This window comes from Natator depressus, chromosome 15, assembly GCF_965152275.1.
Source record: "Natator depressus isolate rNatDep1 chromosome 15, rNatDep2.hap1, whole genome shotgun sequence".
Classification (NCBI taxonomy): Eukaryota; Metazoa; Chordata; order Testudines; family Cheloniidae; genus Natator; species Natator depressus.
The window spans coordinates 12,487,578-12,504,960 of record NC_134248.1 but is presented as its reverse complement, the minus strand read 5'-3'; the positions used below and the strand labels follow the sequence as shown (position 1 = coordinate 12,504,960).

At 44.7% G+C, this 17,383-nt stretch overlaps 1 protein-coding gene across 1 annotated transcript in view; it reads right to left on the bottom strand.

Annotated features, from left to right (window-relative positions):
* Nucleotides 1-2,944: 2,944 nt before the first annotated feature.
* Nucleotides 2,945-17,383, bottom strand: part of ADORA2A (adenosine A2a receptor) — a 30,602-nt gene continuing 16,163 nt past the window's right edge. The window contains exons 2-3 of the mRNA XM_074972483.1: nt 13,555-14,485; nt 2,945-4,088 (exon numbers count right to left, since the gene is read on the bottom strand). Coding sequence (XP_074828584.1) covers nt 3,122-4,088; nt 13,555-13,904 — 1,317 coding nt within the window. The 5' untranslated portion in view covers nt 13,905-14,485 and the 3' untranslated portion in view covers nt 2,945-3,121. The remainder of the gene's footprint in view (nt 4,089-13,554; nt 14,486-17,383) is intronic.

Below are 17,383 nucleotides of genomic sequence, written 5' to 3'. Positions count from 1 at the left end.
CAGCAATACTGGAGCCAATTCCAAGACCGCTGAAGACCAAGTGAGCTTATATGACAACCCAGTTAGGATGGAGGGTTTTCCAGTGGGACCCCCCAAGTTTGTTAAACCCACATAGATCAACTCTGTCCTTGTAGTAACCAAGCTGCATGTTTGGGTGTGAGGAAGCTCGGGGAGAAGTGGAAGGCAGCCAGCTTGTGTTGGTTCTTGTAAAGTTTGATGTAATACAGCATCAGGCAGATCCCAGAGTGACAGCCACCAGAACGTGACAGCACACACTTTCTGAACTTGTGTGTGTTCCAGCACATGAGCAATGCTGATATTTTCCCACACTTCCTTCCCTGCTTTGCTTCTGTGTAGACCTAATTGTTATGATATGAAGGCAGGATGTCATCTTGTGTTATTCTTAGTAGCATTTCAGCGCCTAACTGAGTTCTGAAAACATCAGAGCCCTTCATGTATTCCTCCACTGCTGGAAGGTTACAGAAGGTCGGAGATGCACAATCCCCCACATAGCATAGAGGAATATATTCCACCAGGAAAGATCACAAGTAATAAAATCCCAAACGCAAGCTATGGAGCCTGATAATACATTCCTCTGAGAGACTACATGGAAGACTCATGCCAAAAAGGAACTGATTCAACTGGACTGTGATGTCTATTGTTTTAATACAGTGGTTCTCAAACTTTTGCACTGGTGATCCCTTTCAAATAGCAAGCCTCTGAGTGCGACCCCCCCCCCTTATAAATTAAAAACACTTTTTTATATATATATTTAACACCATTATAAATGCTGGATGCAAAGTGGGGTTTGGTGTGGAGGCTGACAGCTCATGACCCCCCATGTAATATCCTCGCGACCCCCGAGGGGTCCCGACCCCCAGTTTGAGAACCCCTGTTTTAATACTTGCTTTGTCTTTTTGCTGAGCTCTTTGGTGGCAAAAGTAACTTTTTATCTGTCTGATAGACATACTTGCTGAAAGCCCTGTACTGGCCTGGGAGCTTCACTGCTAAACTCTCTCCAAAGTCATACACCAACCCTCCCACCCCCATTCACCCAGGGAGCACAATGGAAAGGAAATGCCCTTTAAATAGCTTGTCAATAAGGAATGAAGAAGAATAAGCATTGGGTTTCCTTCTCTTGTCCCCAAATTTCAGAATCTTTCCCCTCAAAAAAAGTTACCCTGATCTGAGGTCTGGGATGGCCAATGCTCAGACCTGGACCAGTGACAGGATTGAGTGGAGATATATAAATGCTTCAGGGTCAAAGAATGGATCACTGGAAAGGGGAGATTCCTAGGTTACCAGTGGGACAGATGGCACCTGCCTCTAGCCCCAGAAGGCCCTGGGATAGATTTTTTTCCACACCAGTGCTACAGTAATAGCTATTTTAGGTGATCTTTGGAATAGTTGTTTTTTTTTTTCGTAACCATACATGGCAGATGCAGCATACAAGCTGGTTGGGCTTGGATAAAGATTTTATTGGCCCCCTTTAGGATGAGTGGCTTCACCAGTTACAAGTAAGAGGCCATTCCAAACACATGTAAAAACCCTCTGTAACGCACCACACTGTCACGTACCCTGTATTAGAGACAGATTAGATCATGGTCTATCAGACAGGCAGGCAAGGCTAATGCTATGTCTGCACAGATCCGGGTGGTTGTTTTCCAGTTCTCTGAAACAAAGCTTCTCTCTCTCTCAAACCGCACTCACATGCCCCCCACTTCTACTGGTGCACACATATGCACGCGCACTCATTTGTAATGCACACCTACATGCTACAGGGCTTCACGGTTAACCAGATTCCAGGAGTTGTTTGAAACAATATAGAAAAAAAAGGTTTTAATGAACTTGGGCTCATTTGAATTCCAACTTTAAAACAACGTTCAGTTTTAAAAGTTATTTTTACTTTCAGGAAAGATGAGAAATTAAAGTTCACCCAAAAGAGGAATTCTAGAGAAAACGTAACTAAGGCTGTGGAATGAATGGGCATTCTGCGTACACAGGTGCAGAGATACAAAGATAGACAGATGAAAGAACCAACCACAAAGACATTGCAACCATGGACCTAGTACCAGCCTCTGGTCACCTCTCACTGCTACCAACACACCTGCCAGCAATTCACAAAACCTGCCATCACCACCCGATCAGCCCTTCCCACACAGACCTGCCCCTGCCCTGCCGTTACCCACAGCACACAGACACCTGCCAGTGTCCCTTTGGCTAACAGAACTATCAAATCATCATATATATTGTTCTTTCAGTGAAATGGAAGGGTCTGAAATATAGTTACGAGTTTGCTTCAACGTGTCAGGATATAGCTGGGACACTATAGGCTTGGATGGAGCCACCCACTCTTGTAAACATTAATAACTGACAACATAATAGCACAAGTAACTTCCCAGTGGCCCATCTCCATGGAACACAGGGGAGGTAAAACCTTCTGTCCATATTCCAGCTCACTGGAATATCACTCATAACTGATCTAGCAGTGAGTGAAAAATCAGGAAACCTGTTGCACTATTAAGTTTTAAAAACTGATTTTAAAACAGAATCTCTCAGTTGAAGATGCAGAAAGTTACCACCAAGTGAATCCCTTCACTCTCCAGGCAGCATAGGCATCTTTCCTGACCAGTAGGCACTGCTATACCCGCTACTTTTGTTGAGGCCACAGTGTTAAAAGCCCCACCCCCTCTTCCTCCTCAGGAAGTAGTAAATGTTTCAGCCACACCTTTATTTCTGTTGGTAAAGACACTAAACTGATGAACAATCACAGACACACAGTACAGCATAATGTCATAACACACCCTGCTGGAGCAGAGTCTCCCAATGCTAAAATTCAGACGTCAGATTTGACCTTTGCTCTCTTCAATCTGAGCTGGGCCTTTGACAGCTATAGTGTCCCTCCTCTTCCTTTGTTTAAAACGGTGCCTCTCGATCTTTTTCCAGTCTAGATCTTCAGATCTTCCCATCAGTCCTGGGTAGGGACCCCCTATGTGATAGCGACCTGACCTCGCTCCTCTTTTCCCCTCATCCTCCTTTTCTGCCATAGCAGAGGCAGCCAACAGAAAAAAACAAAAAAAACAACAGATTTCGTTCCAGTGGGAAGACATTGTGAGAATCATCAGGAAATGTCAGCTGCCACCAAGGTTGAATTCTCCAGTTCAGAGTAAGAGACACGAATGCCAATTAGCTCTTCACTAAGAAGCTCCATGTTCCTGCACGCATCTGAAAGGTTCCCATTTTTGCAGGAATGTGGGAGATGCCCATTTATCTCCATGTCTAGTGAATTCCCATTGTGGTGCCATTCCAAATCTGTCTTGCATTTACTCAAGTCCTGCATGTCAGTATCTTTGTGGATAGCACCCAACTCCCCATTGGCGTATATGTTCAGGGCGTACTCACTGATCCTAATGCTGGCATTCTCTCCATCCCCACCATAAGTGGAAGTCCTAGTACTGGCAGTACCAGTCTTGAACTGCTTCTTGCCTACAATATGCTGCCTGAGAATTTTACGGAAGGTGAGTCGGAATTCCCTGATCCGGTAGGCATAAATCAATGGGTTCACTACAGAGTTGGCATGAGACAGGATAATGGCCAGGTACATCAGCCAGACGGGAGGACGGGCACAATCTGGGCAAAAGAGTGTGAAGCAGTTTATTATGTGGAGTGGAAGCCAACAGACGGCAAACAACCCAACGATAATGGCCAAAGACTTGGCCGCATGGACTTCCTTCTGCAAAGTAGAGCGTGAGCGTTCCCCATGTACCATCTTGTTCTCCATCTGTTTGAGCTGCCGCCTGGCTGCCAGAAAGATTTTCAAGTAGATGCCAAACATGAGGAGGAGGGGCACCAACACACAGGCAAAGAAGTTGTAGTAGACCATGTACTCCATGGTGACCACTGTCTCGAAGAGACAAGCTACCATGCTTTTACTGCAGTTGCTGGACAAGGAGTCATTGGTGTCCTGAGATTCCCTCTTGGAGCATTTGTTCCAGCCCAGCATGGGCGTCAGGCCGATGATGAAGGATAAGACCCAGCAGATGGCAATGATACCTTTGGCTCGCGAGCTGGTCACCAAACCATTGTACCTGGAAAGCAGAGGAGAGGAGGATTAAACAGCGTAACTGGTACAAGCACCTGATACCCAAGTAACTTCCCAATGCTCATCTCCATGGCATGTATGGGGGAGGTACTTTCATGGAATACTCCAGCTCACTGCAATGTGCTTATCCAAAGCATCACTGAACTGCAGTGCTGAGCCCATTTCCCTCAACCCAGTGAGGGCCAGAGTGATGTTGGACCTGAACGAGGAGCCCCTCTAATCTATCCTTTCCACTCTTGGGTGGCGAAGCCAGCAGCACAGGTCAGCTCCAAACAAATAAAGCCGATCAACACTTCCCTTCTCTGCCTTACAAATACTCACTCGTGGTTATGAGCCTGCTTGTCAAAGCATAGAGGAAGCAACCGCCCTGCTCTGCCCCTCTGCCTGCAGGGAACTGAAACACCCAGAGCTGCTGCTCTAACTTTATCTCTATGTACTGCCAAAGGCAGAAATAGCTACTCAGCATCTCTATTGTATTGTGTCGCTTGCTCCCTGTCTGAGTGCAGGTAGGGACCCAGGAGTACAGTACAACTGCCCAGTGTCTCAGAGCTCTAGGATACTGTGCTAGTTGCCCAATTCATAGATCTTACAGCCGGGTCTCAGAGAAAGGTCACCATTAGTTCAGTATCAGAGCTGACAACACAGCACTCCTTTGATGGCAGTCACTGGGAATTCAGTATGGCCAACCCAACGCCGATCAACTGAGACGGGATCCAGAACCAAGTCTCAGCAGCTGAGCAATGCTGACAGTTGGGCCTTTCACAAAATACCCAATGCCGCATGGCTGGCTGCCTCAGCTGAAGAAAGATAAAGGACTCTGAATAACAGGACCTACTGTGGTCTGGCAGAGCTCTGTGGTCAACACATCAGTATACCCCTCACGCCTGTGCTTTCGGCAATAAATCCACCCCACTATTTTGAGAGAAAAAACAGAAGCACAGTAAGAACCTGACACACCACCAAAAGACCTTTGTTTGTTTCAAATATTAGCTGATCCCTGGGGCTAGCATGCTGCTGTAAGCCCACAGCTGAAGGTACCAACTGTACGCTTTGAAAATATAAGTCGTAGTAGTGTGTCACATCTGAGTACAATCTCTTTTCCCCTCTTAGTACTTCACACAGAAAGGGAATGGCAGGGTTCCCACATTGTCCGTTGCTGGGTCCCACACTGTACTTGACCCTGTGCGTGCGTGATCTGACTAGGGGCTGCTCCCATGTTCTCCAGTAGTTGCATTGCTTCTTTCCCCATGTCGGATTCTTTTAACAATCAAACTTTAAAAAAAAAAGAAAGAAAGAAAAACAACCCTCGCTCTCTTTCTCAATGGGTTTGTTCTTCCCACACACACTCCTCTCCTAAGGCAAACTAAAGCTCTGCAGGGAAGGGGAGGAGGGATGCTGCTTGTCTCAGCCAGAGAACAGAACTGGGAGCTGGCATGTGTTCTTAGCTCCTGGAAAATACAGCCAGGCATGAGATGGGAGTGCAGGATGATCATTCATTTATTCTTTAATCTCATTTCAAAAGCACAAAAAGTGGGAGACTGGGGGAAAAACAAAAAGCATGCTGCAACTCTTTTCTCTACAAGCTGGCGAGAGGACTCAATCCAGATCTGGAAGATAGATAAGGTTTCTCTAGAAACTGGTGACAGTTGTGTGAATCCTCAGAAAGTGTCAAGAATACTGCCAATCCAGGAGGAGAGAAGTGGAGTTACTCTTAAGTTCAGTTTTAACCGACATGAGTGGAATTATACCTGTGCTTCAAAATGTATATTTAAAATTACAAAATGGGAACAAGAGATTGGCAGATGGCACTTGAAGCTTTAAAAAAACCCCTAGAATTGGCTGCATCTTTGTCAGGAGGAATTTTGAAATTGTACAGCTGTTATCCCACGGCTGGAGAGGTCCCTTCCCTGACACTAAAAATACATTTATTGCAGCTCCCAGTGACCTCTTGCCTCCCTGTGCTCTTACCCTCTGGGGATTTCCATGCAACAGGCTTCAAAGGCTTGTGAAACAGCTTTTAACCCAAGCATCCTCCTTGCTGTACTGCCCTACAGTACTGGGCTGGCAGTAGAATTAATCAGCATAGAACTGGGTCCTTCTATAGCACCTCTCATTCCGGGATCTCCAAGAGGTTTGAGTTGTGCCTCAAACATTCCCGTTTGACAGGTCCATAGAGACAGAGAGAGATGAAAACACACTATCTACAAACAAGTTTGCAGCAAGTCTGAAAGTGTCAGGACAAGGTGACAAACCTCACCACCTCTGTAACCTAGTAAGAAAGTGAACTCAGGTCTGTAGAGATTGAAGGACTACACACAGACTGGATTTATTGCTGTAGAGCAGCCAAGTGCCTTAGAGATGGGAACCAAATACAAATGTTTAAATAGATAGAAATAAAATCATTAATATAGGATCCAAGAGGGTGCAGGCTCTGAGCATTTAAAAAGTCAGATTCCTGCCCTGAAGAGGTTATAATCAAAGGGACTGATCCTATCAACAGTTACTGCAAAGCTTGACCCCCATTGATTTCGCTGGGACCATTCATGGATAATAAGTAGTGAGTCTGGTAGCAAGTGATTCTCCAAGGCAGAACATCTTCCAGATGTCAAAAGCCTCGTTACAGTGAGCTGTTCTGGTGCTTCTCGAGCAGCCAGGAACTAACACATGGCTAGTGGTGTTAGCATACAAATGAGGAAATAAACTACATTCACTCCAAGCAGGGCTGTTTAATTCTACGCCAGCAGGAGCAAGGGTGTGAAAAACAATGTTTGCCCCAAAACAGGTTACATCGGGAGGGAAGAGCATTACAAACTATGGACAGAAAAAAGGGTGTGAACCCAGGGATGTCTAAGGGCGCATCTGACTGCTCAGATCCAAAACGTGGGATTTAAAACAGAAAATCAGCCATTTCAGCAGCCACTTTACTTGCACAGGGTTCAATTATCAAGCGTGAGCTACCATACCACATCTGAACTCCAAGATTAGCAATAGGGCAACTAAAGTGGACATTTAAGAGGACTTTTCAGCATCTCAGGTTTCAAGCAGGGCTCACTACATCCAATTAATTTCAATCTGTGATGATGAAAATGTGACCTTTCATTCCAATATGAGCTCATAGCTGCAAATTCAACACTAGCCAGCAGGAACACCTTACAGAGAACTTCCAAGTGACTGGGAACATGGGTCTCCGCAATCCTAAGAAAAGGGGTGCGCACAATTACTTGCACATCTAGGTTATCCAGGAGCAAATCAGAGTGGGAAGAAAGATTTCCAGTTCAGCATGTTGTTATATGTATTGACGTTGGATCATCACAAATAAAAGGATTTCTTCCATCGTTGTTTGCAGTGTTGTTGTAGCCGTACTGGTCCCAGGATATTAGAGACAAGGTGGATGAGATAAAATATTTTCTTGGACCAACTTCTGTTGGTGAAAGAGAGAAGAGCTCTATATCAGCTTGAAAGCATGGCTCTTTCACCAACAAAAGTTGGTTCAAGACATTACCTCACCCACCTTCTCTCACAAATAAAAGCTTGTTACCTTTGAGAATGGGGACAATGTGCTGGACAAATGGTAATTTGAGAACTTTTCTGTTTGATTGCAGGAAGAAAACCTGTCTTCTTCTATCCAGTGCACCTCACCTACCTGCTATTTCATCATGGGAATACCTTTTATACCACCCTCCCCCCACACACGCAAAGTCATATGCTTGGACAGTGTGCCCTCTTAGCCTTTTCTGGCAGCAAAGGACTTGGGAAATGCCTATTGTTCTTGGCCAACAACTTTGCCCTAGGGCTAACCAGGACCAACCAGTTTTATTTATAACACCCAGGTTTTGTTGTACCAGTGAGCAGAGGCTCTCAGTGCACCTGGCATATTAGGGACATGAACGACTTACCCCTGAACGATTCAACATCTAGTGCTTCTCCCTACCTCAAACATGCCCCAGTACCACTTCTGGAGTGCAGAACTTGTATTAGCGCCTGTCAGACTTTGTAGCCAAGTCCATAATTCCTTGCATCATCAGCTAATCACTTAGAAAAACTTTTGGAAAGTCTGTCAAATTTTGTACCATTTTCCACCAAAAATTTTTTGGAAAATAATGTTTAGAATTTGTGGGATATTTTTAAGCATAATTCATCACTGATTGTTTGACACACACTTTTTAAAAAAAAATAAATTATACCCAAGCGTGTGTATTTTCCCCACCAGCTCTCGGACAGGTCAGGAATGTTGAATCTTTAACAAAAGATCTTTTCCTCCAACTGTCTGTCAAATATTTGTGTTACTTAGGTGTTGAAAAATGACATTTTGAACAGTGTGAATATCACTTCCCCTTTCCATTAACCAGGTTTCGCTTTCTCCTCATGTCTGAGGTCAGAAATCTATTAAGCAGTCTATTGATCCATAGATTGTTCCAGGGGAAACAGAGTTGACAAGATCGACCACTGCTACTGGAAAAGACAAACAAAGGGGAACACACAGGTCCTTTTGTACACCAAGCTACACACAGGTTTTTATACTGATTCAGCGATGTTGCTCATGGGTGCAATTTGTTACCGAAATAGCTAAATTGGAACAGTCCCCTTGTGTGGACACAGCTATACTTGTATAAAGGTGCTGATATTGACGTAGCTTATTTCCATAATGTAATGGTATAGCTTACATCCTAGACATGTGCCCAAACTAGGGGGCTATAACGCAACTTTACTGGTTTTCAAATCTATCTGCTAAAGGATATAGTTATAGTGGTACAAAAGGCCATACAGACCAGCCTTCAGGTGAAGAGCACTGCATTAGTTCACAGTGCAGAGAATGTCTTCACAATGATAAGGGACAGAAGCCTTTTATTCTTAAAAGGATGATTTTATTAATCAATAGGAGTTCTGGATGGCCACGCTGCTCACAAGTGGCAAAGCCACAGCTAAGCCATGCAGATAATCTCAAATGATTCACCCTCAGAGGTGGTGATTTCAAAAGTACATAAGTGACTCAACCCTTCAAAAGCCAAATTTATCGCATCACCATGGAATTGTTACATACCACACTAAAAGGGGTTTTGCAGATACATTTGGGAGACATTAAGCCTTATGACCTCAGTCCTGCAAACATTTACATATGCTTAACTTTAAGCATGTGAATAGTCCTAAGGGGACTACTGACATACTTAACTTTAAGTCTGGTACTATTTTTATATCCTTCCACCTGTAACAGGCCAGGTTTCCTTAGCACCATGAGTCCCACTGTGAAGACCTACAGGAAGAGAAAAATATAATTAACACATCCTAGAAACCTCTAAAAGAGGCGTAAAACAGCTTCCCTAGACATAATAATTAGGCTTGGAAGGATTTGATTTTTATAGATAAATTTGGGTAAATGTTTATTTTACCCCACACACCCCAACGAAAACATATTTCCATCTCTAATCATTGAAGTTTACCAATAGGCAAAATTAGAAAAAAACTTAGAGTTTGATTTACAGATATTAACTTTGTATAATTATGACATGTGATGTTGATAATTTGTGTTTTAACAATTATAAAGCTTAACTATTTGAATCTCAACATTTACTGTCATTAAATAATTATTTTCTAACTCTCCCTGAATTTCCTGCAACTGTGAAAATTTAAATCAATAAAATTTTTAAAAAGGCTTAAAAATTAAACATCCTTATCTGTCAAAATTATAAAACATAAAAATCTAATTTTGGCAACCTATAAATAATTATGGGATTTTAAGGCCTAACTTTTAGGAGCTTCAGGGCATAGAAGGAAGGGTTGAGCATCCTTTTCAAACCCTGGGACTCTCCCTTTTCCAGTGACAGAATGCCCCTTCAGTTTCTAGCTCTCATGGATCACAAGATGCTAAACCTACCAGTCACTTATACAAGAGTGAATATTTACACTTCTGTGCCTTGGGCCAGTGTAATTTGGGGGAAGAGATGCCACCTTTCTGGGGAAGATGGTAACATTTGTATCCTGGATACTGCCTGGTTTAATAAATAAATACAGTGTGGCCTGACATGGCGTGCTATTGTACATCATCCTTGGTTGCACACTGCTACATATTTGCATTCTTCTGATTTTCACAAGCATCACAAGTCTTTCGCAGACTTTCCACTAACTTTAAGTTCTGCTGTAGGGGGAATTAGCTACTCCATATGTTAGTCTTCTACCAGTTACATGAAATTATGCAATCTTTCTATTACATATAGGCTTAGCACAATTAGATTTTGATGGAAAATATCAATGTTTATTTTTAAGCATTTAAAATTCTTATTGCTTTAAAGTTCCACAGTTGTGCAAAATGATAGGGGTGTATGTCAGACAATAATTATTAAATAACAGCAGACACTGAGATTAAAAAAATTAAAGCTCCATAACCAACACAAATTGTCAACATTACATGTCAAAATATATCCAGTAAATATCCTTAAATCAAATTTAGTAAGTTCTCAAGCAACATTTTGCCTATCAGTAAATGTTGATTATTATAGATATATTTGCTCATCAGTTTCTGTGTATGGTGAAATCAACATTTACCAATAAAAATTTAATCTTTTCAAGCCTTCTGCTCCTCAGTAAATATGCTCAAATTCATCTGATGCACTATTAATAGAGATGAGTGAATAATTCAGACTCATTCAATGAGGTTTGTCTCTCTCTGTGGCATTCGCCTGGGACACAGCACTTAGAAGAGTACCATTCAAATGAAATTAGCCATTCTGCAGCCTACTTGGCTGATCGTTCTAAGAAATTAGAAGCCTATTGCTAAATTGTGCAGCCATATTTAATTCCTACGCAGAACAGGCAGCAGGCCTATCCTTCCCCACCTCTGGGCCAGGTCTACACTAAAAAGTTATATCAACCCAGCTATGTTGCTCAGGGATGTGAAAAAGCCACACCCCTGAGAGACACAGTTAAGCCAGTCTAACTCCAAGTGTAGACAGTGCTAGGCTGACGGAAGAATTCTGCCGACCCTGGTACAACCCCTACAGCAACGGAAGAACTCCTCCCCTTGCCTACACTGAAGCATTACAGCTACGCCATTTCCAGCGATAACAGAGCCTTAGAGGTTACAGCATGCTCCCGGTGTGTCTAGCCTGCTTTGCTGACTGGGGTTGCCGTGGAGGCTGGGGGAAGATGACTGCCTCCTCCATGCTCCCTTTGGTCTGGCAAAAACACCCACAGGGGCACTGGGAGAGAATGGTCAAAGGGATGAAAACTGACTCTTGCTCCTGCCCTTCCCCATCCTTTGTGCATCTCTGCAAGGATCAGCCGAGAACTGGCCCCTGAGGGTTTCCTTATTGCTAGAAAGGCACAATACCTGGAAATTAGGCTTTATCTCGTTATTTGCTTTGGGGTATAAGTCAAAGAATTACCAAACGGGCAGCAAATTGCTTTAATTCATCAAATAGTCAATTAGCTGCAATACTGAATGTGCCTGCCCCCAGGGCAATCTCGGTCTCTCCCCACTGCCAGGTTCCTCCTCCATCCCTCCATTTATGTCTGAGGGGGGAGGAGAGGAGAGGGCAGGAGAACAGCCCACATCCACTGAGCAGGATCAGGCTGCAGTCACCACCTCAGGAGTGTCTGGGTGGCAAATGAGAAGCAAGAGCCGTTACAATTTCCTTCTGCAGATGAGGGCATCAAAATAATCTCCTGGGGGGTACGGGGTGAGGTGTGGCAAGGAACAAGCGAGAGGGGAAAAGGAGAGAGAATGATACATAGGAATGGAGAGACAGTTCAGAGGTGTCACTAGTCACAGCCTGCTCTGCTCTGGTCCAGGTTGCCCTTGCTGGAGAATGGAGGGTATCACTCATTTACAGGCTTCCTCTGTGTCTTAAATGCCTGAGAAATGACGCAGAGTCATTGTCAGTTAACTACTCCACAGAGCTCCCCACTTTGTAATAAGCCCAGAACGTACAGGGTTTGACCTGCGCTGGGTGACAGTCAAGTCCCATCCTGGCAGCATGTATCTGCAGGACTGTGATGATCAGATAGAGTGGCAGCTCCCACACACAAGATAAAATACCCCCCTGGCCCACGTGAATCTGGCCACTTGTCCATAGAGCAGCAAACGATCTGTTTCAGTTTGCAAGCTCTAATTTTGAAGGTCCTTTTCTTCCCCAAAAGGATGCAGTGTGTGGGGTGCCCGCTTGTGGGATTGACTTGGGATAGGACCCGGCCGTCACCAAATAGCTTTCTCTGTTAGAGACGCTGCACCTGATCCACTCTGGATCCTCTTGCTCATGTTGAGCAAAAAGCGCACTCTCCCTCTTAGCCTGTGTAGGATTAAAAGCGCCCCCCCGACCCCCAAGAATGCCTCCCATTCCCATCCGCATGCTTACCCTAGAGCAGGGGTTCTCAGGACAAATTATTTGGTGGCCTCAGAGTGTGGCCACCAACTCTTGCTGGTGGCCACTCACACTTTTTCCTAAAATACTTAATTAGCTTTAGGAAAAACAAATAAATATGCAGATACACATGTCCAAATTGTTGTAATTTATGTATTACTAGCTAGTAAGTCTGCTGTGATAAGTGATATTAACCAACATACAAGTATCACTTATCACAGCTGACTTATCAGCCCCAGCAAGTCTGGGGACAAATTAAGCCTTGGATGGGAGATCGGGGGAGGCATCAGAGGCCAGGGGAGATGGGGTTGGCTGGGGGAGGCAGCGGGGTCTGGAGCCTGAAGCCCCGTGGCCGGAGCCCAGGGCTGGAGCCCAAACCCTTGCAGCCAGAACCTGCCTTGCCCGCCACTCCTGGGCTGAAGCCCAAATCCTGAGCCCCACTGCCTCAAGAAGGTGGGGAACTCACCGGCTGCCAACCCTTGCTAGAAACCCCAGCAACCAACACCAAGGCTGTCCATCCAGGAGCACCATGGAGGGGGCGGGGCCGCTGGTCCTCCCGCAATCACAGCCCAGGAGGCTGTGGCCACAAGAAAAGCCCCTGGTGCCTGCATGTCGCCGCATTTGAGAAACAGTGCCCTAGAGAATCTCACTGTAACAGCACACCTCCACCGACCAGACAGAGCCCCTGCTGTCCACAGTGGGGTGATACCGAGTGACCTCTCTTTTGTGCTCAGCTTTCCCACAATGATCTGTCTGGCACTGTCTGCTCCAACTCAGAACACAGATCATTACAGCTAAGTCGTGAGTCTGTCTCAGTGCAGAACGTAAGCTCCTAGGCAGGGTCCAGGTAATGCCATGGGCACATACTACGTGGGACAACGAAGAGCTAGAAATAGAAATGCAACATCCAGGAAATCCAGCAGGAAGGGGCAAGTTTTGAGGTCTAAAAAGCATTTTCAGATTACAGTGAAAGTGGCATCGTTTCCTTTAACTCTCTCTTCCTCCTTGATTACAGCACCTAGGATACTCTAGAGATGCCCATTCCATCTGCACTCTTCTTCCCCGCCCCCCCCCAGGTCCCACCCACTCTGGGCTTACCTGAGGGGTATCCGGATAGCAATGATTCTGTCAATGGCAATAGCCAGGAGACTGAAGATGGAACTCTGAGTCAAAACCAGGACGAAGCAGGCGATGAAGAGGCAGCCATAGAAGAAGGCACAGAAGCCAGTGCTGATGGTGATGGCAAAGGGGATCGCGAGCACGCCCACTGCAATGTCAGCTGCAGCCAGGGACACCACAAAGTAGTTGGTGACGTTTTGCAGGTTGCTGTTCAGATAGACTGCCCAGCAGACCAGGGCATTCCCCAAGATGGCCAGCACTGCAATGACCAGTTCCAGGATGATGTAAACTACATCCGAGAGGAAGTTTTCTTTCCCATATACTAGCATGGTGAGGTTGACCAGGCCAATGCAAGAAGGTGCCAGAGAAGCTCAGCGTCCATATCTGCAGTGCTACAAACAGCCACCAAGGCACTTCAAAACGGTTTGGGTTCTGATGGGCACTCAGCTGCCAGCTGTTGGCCGGAGGCTTACCTGGCCCCCTTCTCCCTTCAGTTGATTTAGCGGTCTACCGCAGAGGGCATAGAAAGACGGAGTGCAGGGTTTGCCAGCTTCATCAGATAGGATAAACCTTGCAGATTCTCGGCATGTTCACAATAACGCAGAAGCACATTAGTGGTCCACTGAACTCCAACAGATACGGCCCCAGGAAAAACCTCATGTAGATGAACCCTTTGCCCTCCAGATCAGAAAGCCCTGCAGATGCTGGGTGTTTGAAATGTACTGCCTGGCACAGTCATGTGTGGTGAGGATCTTGGGTGTCCTGTTGACAATCACAGGTCTTGTCACGATTTCCTGCCACCTCTCGGGATCATCATCTTGTTCTCCCTTTTTTCCTTTTGCTGAATGCTCTAGGACTCAGGGAATCTTCCTGTCAGCTGTTGCAAACGTCCAACTTCTCCACTTGTTTCCTTAAATACAACAAAAATAACCAAACTAAGTAATCAGCGCCAGTGACCAGCTAGGAAAAGCAAAATCTCATTCAAGTGGCATATCCAAATGATGTTAGAAATAAAACAGACCTACATGAACATCACGGGCAAAAAAAATCTTATACTTTATCCCCCTCAAAAGCTGCCTGGTTGAAGTCAATATTGCACAACTATGATGCGAAACACAAGGGCTGTTTTGTTTCTGAGGCTACCAACTGAGCTGACAATTCAGCAGCTGCTTGATAGTCTGCCATGAAACATGAGCGCCCAGCTAATTATGCCTTAGCTTTGTGCCTGGATTGGAAAAAGGTGGAGACTTTTACACACATACACCTGCCTCCATGCGATCACAAATAAATGACTTGTTACCTGCGCTAACACACCAGTGTACTTTATCATTACACGAATGCTGCATGCAGTTGCACAGGAATAACACCACGTGATCACAGACAAACCACGCAGTCTAACATAAGGAGGCTTACACTCTGTGCATATGTAACAGTTCTGACATTTCCTTGGAGGGCTGGGGAAATTCCAAAACACGACTGACAACACAAGAAATACCCCCCAAAGAACTCAGAGTGTAACATCCTTCAGTACTTTCCTCCCCAGAGGAGACAGACACACGCACTACTCCAAGGACCCACGCACAGTGCAGACTCCCACACTCTCACACACACACACCCTTGCCTATGCACACAATCCCTCACACCATAAGCAAACATATAATAGCTAGCTCTGCGATAGCATTTTTCATTCCTAGGTCTCAAAGCACTTTACAAAGGAGGTCAGCATCAGAATGATGGACACACCCAGTGATACACACATACTTATGCAGACACACGATCATGGGTATACATACTCTCCCCCTGCACAAAGGTACACACACACAGACACTCACATAGTATCACACCCACCCACCCCTGCAAAAAGCAGCAAGCTGGGCCCCAAAGGGACACATTCCCATGCACAGAGAAGCTCTTAATGCCATACACACTAACACAGTAATTTGTATTTCTGGACACACCCACACTATCCACACGAGTCAGATACATGCACAGCACTTACCGCCACTCCCATCACACCCTCTCTTGTGCAGAGACACACACACACATTTGCACGCAGATAGAGACTCCAATCAAAGAGTCACGCTCAAGAATGAGGCTTGGTGAGCTTAATTTAAGGCTATGGTCCTTCTCAGTCCGTCACAGGTGACTACAGGATGCCGTGCTTTGGCTCCTCTGTGGTGAGTTTTAAGCCTCATTTGCTGCAAAAGATCGCTGGGGTTTTGTCCTTTGTTTAAGGGAAAAGTACAGTTATGGCAAAAGAACACGAGTAGGGATGGGAAAGAAAGGGGCCTTGGTGTCAGCTGCTAAATCACCACTGGGTTCAGTTTCTGAAATACAGATAAGCCTCCCAAAATGAATGTTTTGGTGCTGTAACAACAGACGACCCTGAATAGCACCACCAGCTGGTTTTCACATCTTCACAAAAGATAGAGTGATCTGAAGTCGGAAACAGAATTTCTCAAAATAAAATAAAGGAGTAAAGATAGTGAAAATACAATGAACTTGTGATTCACATCTAATCTCAAGGAGATGATCTAATTGTGCACTTTCACTGGTTTCGATCTCTATTGCTAGTACTGTGTTTGAAAGGAAAGGGAGAGGTTCTTTCTGGTTTAGAAGTGCTACAAACATACCTTTTCATCAACTCCTGAAATCCCCTTTTGTTTTTATGTATATTTTGAGGAAGTCAATAGGGGAAATGAACTTGCAATGTAGCGGGTAAGAGGCAGATAAGGATCTTCCGTTTTACCAATAGTCCCTTGAGGAGGGACAGTCTCTATTATCTTTCTCTGTCCAGTCCCTCCAAAAGCTCTTCTCTCCACCGTATGTCAATAAAGTTAAAAGTATAGTCCTGTTTTACCTTTCAAAATGTCATTAATTATCCATTTCAAATCCTGCCTGAAACACAGTGAAGGGCCCACTTGCCAAAATGCATTCTAGCCTGAAATCCAGCCCTGGGTAATAGAGTTAACAGCAGATGAACAGAAAGAAAGAGACAGAAAAGCAGGAACGAAGGCAGAAAAGTGAGATGACAGGAGACAGAGAAAAAGAAGCAGAGATGACAGAGTGAAAAAGAAAAGAAGAAAAACGGGGAAACAAGTGGCAACTTTAGGGATAGGAAAAACATTCCTCAAAATGTTATGAGGCGTGTCTATTGGAAGTGCCGTGCTAGGAAAAGGTTAGCCATTTGAATTGAAGGGTCACAGCGAGAGCCCACAAATGAGGCCTTTGAAGTGGGGAAGGGGACATCAGATTAGTTCACATCTCTCCAAGAGTGCAACACACACACACTGAGAATGACTAATACGTTGAGTTTAACAGGCCTTTTTTTCAAACAATGTGGGGCTTCCTAACTAACATTCATATCTCCACACATATAAATTTAATGAAACTCAAGCTTAAGTACCAACTCACTGTTAGATAAAGACTTAGTGAAATTTAACAACTGCATATGGAGTATCTCAGCCAAAACCTTTGACCCATAAAAAAACCAACTTTAAAAAGAACAGATCTGTCACATCAAGCTACGACAGCTATAAAAACAGCCATGCTTGAAAAGAACTAGCCATTGAAGTAATCAAGTTAAACAGGATGCAGAGAACAATAAAACTGACATCTACCTCTTACATCAGTAGAACTCAAAGCACTTTACAAAGGAGGTCACTAACGTTCCCATTTTCCAGAAGGGGAAGCAGGATTAATAGGATCTCTTTTCCCAAATCAGCACTTCTTTGTGCAGGCTGATGAACTCATCTTAATCCTATTTGTGCTTTATTTCACTTGACCACTTCAGCAGCTAATCTTTGTC